The following is a 10,213-nucleotide window of genomic DNA, read 5'->3' on the forward strand; positions in this document are numbered from 1 at the left end:
ACATTCACAGCACCAACTAAAATAAAATAATATTTTTTTTGTTTAGTTCTCATGAACAGTGCACATCTATCTATAAATGTGCACTGTTCATTAGAGCTAAAAAAAAAATAGATTTAGCTCCACTGCTAGAGCATGCTTTTTGGTGTTTAAAGAGCTTAGATAGATGTGCACTGTTCATTACAGCTAAAAAAAAAAAAAAATTTAGCTCCACTGCTAGAGCATGCATTTTGGTGTTTGAAAAGCTAAAAAATACTAATATACCACCACTGCTATGAGTGTTCTAACAACCCATTAGAACCTATTCTCAAGTACAAGATCTTATTCCATTCTCTTTTTATTTTTAGTTTTCTTTTTCTTTTCCAAATCTGTTTGGTCTTCTTCGTCTTGCTCAATTTCTTTTGTGTTTTAGCTATTTAATTCTATTTTCCTGTGTTTTTTTGTGCTTCAGGTGAGTATCGTCCTTTTTTTATTTATCATAATTGGGAACAATTATGAATTTCCAAATATACTTTAGGCATGTGATGCATTTATGGTGTGAACATTTTTGTTTAGTCTCTAACAATTAACAAGCATGGAAGTGAAAACCTTTTTTTATTTTTTTATCAGTTATCACAGTTCACAACAGCAACTCAAACTGGCCTACTAAAGCAGGTATGTTGATAGAACTAGTATAGAACAAGCCTGTTAAGCTTAAGCCTTTTGAGCTGAAAACCATTCAATCTAAAGTCTAAATAAGAACGTTTAATAAAAACCGAATCATGACAAAATCATGATTAAGAAAAGATATAACAAAAACTCCATTTTAACCATACTGTTCTGTAAACCTCCAGAGTCCACAGACAGCCCAAAATACCGAAGCCACCATACTGGTGACTGTGTTTTTTTTTTTTTTTGGTAAGAAAAAAAAAAACCTTATTTATCATGATAGCATGCAATACTCCGCAGGCTTCTGAGTTGCGTTGTAACCTATATCTAACTCCACGCATTAAAGAAACAAATCTTTATGCTGCCCTAGATATCAACAACTTCAACAAGGGTCGGCTCGTAGTCACTAGGAGCCTCAAATCCATGGAGATTCATTACAGTTGCAGCAACATTGGCAAGCCCACCAGTAGGAACATCCCTGCGGAATCTGCAACCAGGTGCTAATCCAGGACCTCCAATTGCAATTGGTACCTAAATAAAGAGAACAAATATACAATCTTTTAGAACTTGAGAAGCAACATCCATCTAGTTAATAGTAATAACAACGATGTTGACTGATAAATTAACAGTCGATAACAATAAAAAAAAAATCCTGGGTGCAGCGTGCAATCTGTAAAGCCCAAAAAAACAGTGCATCAGTACTTGGGCGTTTCAAGTAAAAAAGAATTCAATGAACTTACTGGCTGACAAGTATGAGAAGTGAGTATTTGAATTTTGCCAGTCTTGTCAAGAAGAGGTTGCCCTGTTTTGTTCCTCTTCACCATGTCCTCAGCATTACCATGATCAGCAGTAACAACATAAATTCCACCAACTTGCTCTATTGCGTCAAGGATCATCTGCAATTTTACAATTTTTTCTCCAGTCAGCCACATCCAACCTTTTCTTTTAATAGGTAAAAGGAAAAGGAAAAGGAAAACAGAAGATGAAAGACTTGATTCAAGCTACTCCCCATATCTCGTCATTGGTTTAATTGGTAAGTCACCCCAATGGATATTAAAATCAAGAGCTCATCAATGATCAACCATATAACTGTTTATGGGGGTTAAAGTACCAATTGAGCTAGAGCTCATTGATTGCAACAGGAGCATCATTTTCTGATATTTCTTTGTTTCCTAAACTACCCCCATGTATACATCCAGTTCCAGGGTACATGAGATAGTTCCTCTACTTTAATAAAGATGATTACTTATTCAAAGAAAATTTCTATCCTTGGGAAAGTAAGTACTTAATTCCAATCTAGTCCTTCAGCTTCATAATTTTTCCCCCTTTCTCCAGTAAATTTCACACATCAATTTTTTTTTTATGGCACATTTGATGAGAAAGCCAATAAATAAAAAATATGTATCTTTTATACTGATTCAGTTCATTACTTGAACTGATATAAAAGGTTTAAATTTCACTCATTAAGTTTCCAACACCACAAAACCACTAAAATAGAAAACTCTGCAGTTTCTTTTTTTGGGAGGGGGTGTCATACCTTGACAGCTTCATCAGCAGCCTTGCAAGCCACAACTGTGGCCTCAATATCACCTGTATGTCCCACCATGTCACCATTTGGTATGTTAACACGTACCTAGACATGTGAATCATCAGGTCAATGTTCATTCAACCTGAAACCAGGTTCAGAGAATATCACAAGATTAGTATATGAATTACCTGGTCAAATTTTCCGCTAAGTATAGCATCTCTCACTTTTTCACCAATTTCCAATGCCTTCATCTTTGGCTGGACGTTGAATGTAATTCCAGAATCACTTGGAATTTCAACGTATTCCTCCAGTTCTTCATTGAAATACCCAGAGCGGTTTCCATTCCAAAAGAAAGTGACATGACCAAATTTGACAGTCTCACTATTGAAGTAGAAAAGTAGAAAAAATGAGGTCAAAAGGGCATCGTTTATGAGAAGTAAGAGGCCTAAAATCAAAAGAAGTGAGTTCTAGTTGGAGTATAATGGTCAAACAGAATTTTGGCACCGCCGTATATTGGATGCAGCATCAAGTAAGACTAAGATTGTATCTCAAAGATCATCTACAATCGAACCAAATTTTTAGGCATATCAAGGAAGCCCTTGACCCACACAAGTGGTGCTTAGAAGAAAATTACTGCTGTCAATAAGAAATTTACAAGTAACCAACAATTTTTTTTATGTTATACTTGACAAGTAAAATAAATGAAAGATTCTTCAGTTCCTATAACTGGATCTCACTTGCACAGTAATGCCTCTTCAAATACCCAGTTCTAACCAAATTACTATAAGCCATGGGGCTTGATGAAATATGCCCTTAACAGTATAGAATTCAACACACACACACACACACACACACACACACACACACAAAAACAAAATGAAAACCATCTGAGGAGTCTGCACTTTGAAAGTGGAACAAGTAGTCAGAGAAAAACACACAAGTGCACGATAATAAGGAAGGGTATATAAAGGGGGCGACAACTAACCTGCAAGCAAATGTACGGATACCATTGTGCACTAGATATTCACCAGATGTTCTATCTATCTCCGGTGGAGAAACAAGGTAATGGCTCGGAAGCTTCAATTCACCATCATATTGAAGCATTCCAGCATAACGGATTTTAGGTACTCGCACTCTATCAAACTTGTCAAAATCTTCATATTCAAAAGCCTTGGCAACCATAACCATACGATCTGCTCGAAAGTTGATTGTAACCACAGCATCACCATCAACTATAGGACCAACAGGTTTCCCATTGTCATCGGCAATAACAAAAGGAGGCAAGTACTGGTCGCTGGCTTTAGGGGCTTGCCTCAGCTTCTTCACAGCTTCAACAGCATTTCTAAATTTAAAAGGTGCTTCACCAAGCACTTGGGCATCCCATCCTCGTTTGACCACTTCCCAATCATTCTGCAAAAGACCCAGTCATTACTTTTTAATGTTAAATATACATAACTAGTAGATAATGATCAACAATTAATAGATATTTGCTAGATTGTTGTTTCATTGGTTTTTGCTTAAAGACATAAGTCTGTCATACCTCATAACGATCCATTGTGACGTACATACGACCACCACCAGATGCAATCTGTGCATCAACACCCTTCTCACGTAATTCTGCAAGGTAATTCTCAAGAGTTTCTACAAATCCTACACTTGAACCATCCAAAACATCACGGCCATCAGTAAGAATATGAACGCGGATTCTTTTAGCACCACGCTCGCCAGATCCTTTAAGCAACAACTGCAAGGGAAAAATTATGAATCGGGAATTAATTATTTTGGAAGGTCAGACCTGCGTACAAATAGATAAAAATATATCCTCAACTGTAAAACCTACCAGCAACTGATCAAGCCTGGAGTGGACTCCTCCATCACTCAATAGCCCAATGAGATGCAAAGTGCCTTTTTCAAAGCTTTCACTTATATACTTAAAACCTTCTCCGTCATAAATTTTTCCAGATTCAAGAGCTTGGTCAACAAGCTTTGCACTATTGACAAAAGAGAGTGAGAGAGTGTTTCAGTAATTAAACCAATTAACACCACAAAAGAAATTCGTAATTGGAAATCCATTATAAAAGAAACTCAATGAAGAAGAGTGATCAGATGAAAAGAAAAGAGCAGTCGCAACCAAAACATGTTGACTACCCCACAAAAGAGTCCCTAGGTTATTTGATATAACATCACCATCACAAGCACACCAGTTTCAACTGTTAAAAGTTTTTATCTAACCAGTAACTGTAGATCAAACCATTGGTTAACCATTGCCTTAATTCAACACCTTACAATGAAAACCACAAAATATAAGCTTGATGCAATCCTGAGATGATATACAACCTTAAATATATACATAGGTGCAACAACAAAGCCTTATTCCCAAAATTAAAATAGGATTTAAAGCCAGGGATAATTACTCTCTATCTTTGAATTGAAGATGAAGAGAAGAAGGCATACCCTTGAGCGAAGATGCGACCAGCCCCTAGTGCGTTGTGACCAACTTCACTGTTGCCCATGTCATCCTCTGTTGGAAGACCTACTGCAGAACCATGGGCCTTAACCAACCTCCATTTATCAGGATCACCCTAAACAACAACATACCAAATAAATAAATAAAAATTTACTTTCTTGTTTTCATTCAATAACAAACAGATCTGGGGGCTGAGATAAAAAATCAAGAAGTGGATCTAATGGCAAGGGCAGTATATATTATCAAATAAAAACCTTTTTGAGGGAATCCATAGTGGGAGTCTCGGCGACATGGATGCAGTTGTACTGATCAGGCTTGGCCTCACCCCAACCATCCAGAACCACCACAGCAACGGTCTTACCCTTTGGAAGCTTCGGGTGATCCGCCAATTTCCACGAAAATCCTGAGCTTCCCATCTCTCCTTTCTTTCTTTCTTTCTGTTTGAAACAGCAACTGAAGGCGTCGGGAGTGTGATTGATCGATGAAAACAACACACGAGTTTGTGTCTATATTTATATACACAACACACAAAGACCCTAGAAACCCCTTCCCACAGATAAAGCAACTTCTCACGCCCGCTGTTTGATTCGAAGGACACGACACTTGGTGTGCGGTAAAAGTCGCTTTAAAACAATCCACTGTACTCCCTACTATATTAACAAATATGTTCTCACAATCAATTGGTCATTTTATTTTACCGACAAAAAAAAAAAAAAATCAAAAGAGATCGATCTACTGTTATTTTCTAGATTAATACACTCACGTGCAATAGCACGTGAGATTTACAGTTTGATGAGATGATTTTTTCCATAAACGAATATTCCGCATATTCCTTCCTCCGACCATTTTTCAACTTGATATTACCAAACAAAGCACTTTTAACCACCTCATATAATTATTATATCAATTTTTTTTCCCCTCTCTAAAGTCTAAACATGCACTATTATGTCACCTAGCTCGTCCTGGTTTAGATATTTTAGTTTTTAATTTTTAATATTTAGGGATGTTTGGTACACTCACTCAAACACACATTTTCAATTTTTAAACAACATTACAAATATTTTCATACACTTTTTCATCTACACGTATTTTTACACATGTTTTCAAACAACAAAACACATATTTTGCAAACACATATACCAAATACCACCTTAGTTTTTTTTTTTTTTTTTTGTGGCTAATTGATCGTATTACATAAAATAATAGACTATTTTCAATCGAAAATAGTTTTTTTTTTCTTCAGAAGACTATCACCAAACAAATAAAAAGAAAACCAAAACCAAAAAAAAAGGAAAAAAGTTAGTTAGTTAGATCAATACTTCATGTGAAAATAGACAGAGAGACAAGAGAAATAAAACCTACTTTTGGTATTTTGTTGTAGAAATCCTCTCCCTTCTCCACAACCTACCCTACCTAAGAGTCAAATGGTATATGCATCTCCCCCTCCCCCTCCCCCTCCCCCTCCCAAATTTTGAAGTCCCTTTATAAGTTTATAATAGTATATACAAAAATTTCATACATCCTAGTTCATACTAGTTTGCCTATTCTTTCCATTAAAATCAAATGATTAGTTTGCTCCACTATTAGTTTATCATCAAGTAGACCCCACCCAATTAAGGTACATACTTTTACCAAAGCCCAACAAATGGCCATGTGTCATTTCCTTTTATATTTTAGAAGTGTATAAAAGTGCAATACATTGTATTCCTTATATCAAAAAATGCACTGTATTGTTACCACAAAAAAAAGCGCACCGTGTTCCTTCGTATGTTTTGTGCATTGGCAACACTAATTGAACTTATGAGTTTTTTTCTTCACAAATTTGATCTTTCACTCATTATCTCATATTTTTCCTAGCTAATTCTATCTTTTAATTTTGGTTTTAGATGCTTGATCAGTTGTGCCAACTTTGATTTGTTTTTAGAAGATAATTTAGGTTGCTAGAGATGAGATTTTTTATTATTATTATTATTATTATTATTATTATTATTATAAGGTTTGAAGAGAAAATTGCAAAGAAAATCCAAATAGAATTGATTTTAAATTAATTTTATACTCTGATGGATCAATGTCAAGCATAACTTTTATAGGAGATGCTAATTGCTAGGTATTGTTTTTAAAAAATATTTTTTGGTACATGTTCATAGTAAATTAGACAATTTGTATACATTAATTTGAGTTTATAGATTATATTATTATATTTTAAATATGATCAATTTGTATATCATATATTTATAAATTTAACATATGAATATGTAAATTCACCCCTCTAAAGTAAAATATCATGGCTACACCCCTTGGTATATGGTATTTTACTAATGTTAGCCTTTGTGACAAATTGCATGACAGATCAAGAGGTTCATAATCAACAAATCCAGTAATTCAACAATAGCCACATTTGCGTTATACCTCAAAAGGACTAGTCACAACAAAGGTTCTTTGTAGTTGTTAATAAAGCTCAGTTCAGCCAAGTATATACCCGATGTAAGACTTATCACATACACACATACTTTACACAATTAATCAAATTGGGGGATTACATATATAGTAAATAAATTATGTAAATATTATTTTTGTTTCTTTTTTTTAATGGGATAAATATTATTGTTTTGGAAAATTTTGGTGCCTATTATTTTTTTTTTAGAATCTCCAATTATTCATGAAGAAATTTATATTACATTGCTAACAACGTATGAAGATTGTGAATGAGCTGAGATATGTTGAGTATTAAATGTTAAAACTTGGCTTAAACTTGAACCAAACTTACAAACTATGTTTGAATTTGAGCTTGTCAAAAAAGTCCCAAAACTTGAGCTTGGCTTGACTAATGTATCAAGCCGAGCTCAAGCTTAATATCAAACTATGTATTAAGTTTTTAAGCTCAAGATCCAATATCAGTACATTGCCATGTCCATATTAAGCATATTTGATTTGAACATGTGATTTTAACTTTTAATTAATTACTGGTAAAATCTCTGATAGTTGAATAAAAGATTTAAAATTCAATTCCTGCTTATATCAAAAACCAATTGGTATCTTAGTCTGATGATAAAGATTTATCATTATTAGCGAATGTCATATGTTAAAACCCTCTAAAAAAACAAAACAAAACAAAACAAAACAAAACAAAAGGCTTAGTAAGATATGAAATTATTTTTTAGACTTTTTTATGCTTAGACTTGACCCATTCATTAAACAAACAAACCTAAAATTAAGACTCAAATTTGACATGTCTATAAACAAAACAAATATGAATGACTTTTTTTTTTTATCAACTATTTGATTTATTTATGACCCTACTGTTTTTTGTACCAAACGCTTGCCTTGCCTTGTCTTCTTATTTGTGTTTTTTTGGTCTTGCCTTGTGTTGTTGATCGTATGAAATGTTTTGTTTTTTCTTGTTAGTTGAATGCATATCAAAGTCAAACTTCTAGTTGGGATGCAGCACGCATGCCTCATGATAGTAGTTAATAATAATAATATTAAAGTTTTTATTTTTTTTATTTTTGAGGTGAAAAGTGAAATAATATTAAAGTTTGTGTTAGGTGAAAGCTTCACACCCAATAGTCTACACTACAGATAGTGAACTCTACTTGTGAAGCTCACATAAAGGCACTGTAACTAAACGTCATATCTCAAAGCCCAATCCCGGTTTGGATTTTGGACTTCCACTATTCCTAATATCAATTTTGACTTATCTAAAAATATATATATATATAAATTTTGAAATTGTGGAATTAGATGATGATCCTCTAATTGCTGAGGCCACAACAACTCTCCTCTTCTTGCCGCTTAAATAAATGGGCAAAACTAATAAAGAGCTTGGTTTCAACTCCGTGCATCCATTTCTTGCTGCTTTTACACGTCATCCAAGCTTCAACGTGCACGGCGCACCCCTCATTGGTCAATTGAAAAATGAAGCATCTATATATTGTAGATACCATATCAGCTCACTTATATTTACTTAGTTGCACCCGTAATTGAAGTGTGTTGCCGTATTATTTTATTTTATTTTTTGCAGGTGGGGGGATAGGACCGATAGGTACGTTTAGTTTTTTCTTTTGTGGAATTAAGCTCTCAACTCCAATATTACTTGGGGAGAAAAAAAAAAGAAAAAAGAGAGTAGACTCATTTTTTTCTCAACTCCAATATTCCTGTAATTCATTGATCTTTAAGATTTAAATTTCTTTTGTAGTGTAGAGGAGACTACATATTTTTTTCAAATTGCAAATAATTAATATTGTCAAGCAATGATGTAATAAATATAAATAAGAAATGCTAATGGATGCTTAACAATTCATTTATAACCTGTTTGGATTAAAGGAGAAGGAGGGAGAATGGAGGAAAGTAGAGTAGAGTCAGCTAAAAATAAGTTAATTTTGTGCTAAATCTTCTCTACTCTACTCCCCATCTCTCTCCATCAATCCAAACAGGCCATTAAAAAAAGTTTATGAGAAAAAGAAAAAGAAAAAATTAATATTTTGATAGCTTTTTTCATTTCCCATAAAAGTTGTGACAAAACTTTCCTAAAATGAACTGTTAACCATTGCCTAAGGGCACCCGTTAGCATGACCCTAAATATATTATTTGTTTTGGTAATTTTTGGTGCCAATAAGAAAATTATATATGTTCGGTTGCTGAAGGTCGAATATTCCAAACATTACACTTAATTTGTACCAAACACTACCTTGCCTTGTTGACCTGTGAAGCCTTTTGTTTGTAGTTGAATCGAAGTCAAACTTTAGCTAGTTAGGTTATAGCCCGCCCCGCATGATAATAATATTCATTTGCGTAAGGTGAGACCAATAGTCTAACACTACAGATAGGGAGTAGCACGACAGGTGAACTCCACTTGAACGTGAAGCTAGCTCACATATATGAAGGCTTTGGAACTAAACTTCATAACTCAAAAGCCCAATCAATCTTGGTTTGGACTTTGGACTTACACTATACATTCCCTTTTGTCAATATCAATTTTGATACTGTCCTATGAAGAAAAACAAAGTCTAGTACAAACTACTTATTGAAGCAAGAAAGCAATTGCAACACAATACTAACAGAGAAGCAAAGAAGAAGAAGAAGAAGAAGAAGAGTAAGCCTATGAGAGAGAGAGAGCAAAGATTGTAAACTGTGTAATTCTTGCTTAATTAATTTCAATAGTGTACAAGTGTATTTATAGTACAAAGATCAATCTTAACCACATAACCATCTTTTCACATTATGCGGATCAAATCTGTGATTGAAGGAAACTGAATGTAACAGATTTACGCGCCAAAAACTAATAGCCTTTGACCAGTAGAGAACGACACCATTTAGCACTTAATCGCTTGACACACATGATATAAGTAATATGTGGTGTATTGATAAATAACATTGAGTGAAACGGTGCGTTGCATTGTAATTCAAAATTCCAGTGGTAACTCCCAAAATTCATTTTCAACCTCTAGCATTGCAATCCCTAAACCCAGTCTCATCCTGCTTTGCTCTTGGCTTAGTTTTGGAGTCATTATCAGTTACATTCTCAACATCCCCCCTTAAACGACAAGAGGAGGAATCCACCAGGAGTTTGCGGC

The 10,213-nt window shown here is 34.3% G+C and overlaps 1 protein-coding gene across 1 annotated transcript; it reads right to left on the reverse strand.

Moving 5' to 3' along the window:
* Positions 1-684: 684 nt before the first annotated feature.
* Positions 685-5,220, reverse strand: LOC142610364 (2,3-bisphosphoglycerate-independent phosphoglycerate mutase). Its single transcript, XM_075782166.1, has 9 exons — positions 4,895-5,220; positions 4,628-4,755; positions 4,014-4,164; positions 3,714-3,917; positions 3,159-3,583; positions 2,362-2,554; positions 2,183-2,278; positions 1,386-1,541; positions 685-1,176 (listed from the first exon to the last, which is right to left on the reverse strand). Exons 1-9 carry the CDS (start codon positions 5,054-5,056, stop codon positions 1,012-1,014), a joined length of 1,680 nt encoding a protein of 559 aa, XP_075638281.1. The 5' UTR covers positions 5,057-5,220; the 3' UTR covers positions 685-1,011.
* Between the last annotated feature and the right edge of the window lie 4,993 nt (positions 5,221-10,213).

Source organism: Castanea sativa, chromosome 9, assembly GCF_040712315.1.
Source record: "Castanea sativa cultivar Marrone di Chiusa Pesio chromosome 9, ASM4071231v1".
Classification (NCBI taxonomy): Eukaryota; Viridiplantae; Streptophyta; class Magnoliopsida; order Fagales; family Fagaceae; genus Castanea; species Castanea sativa.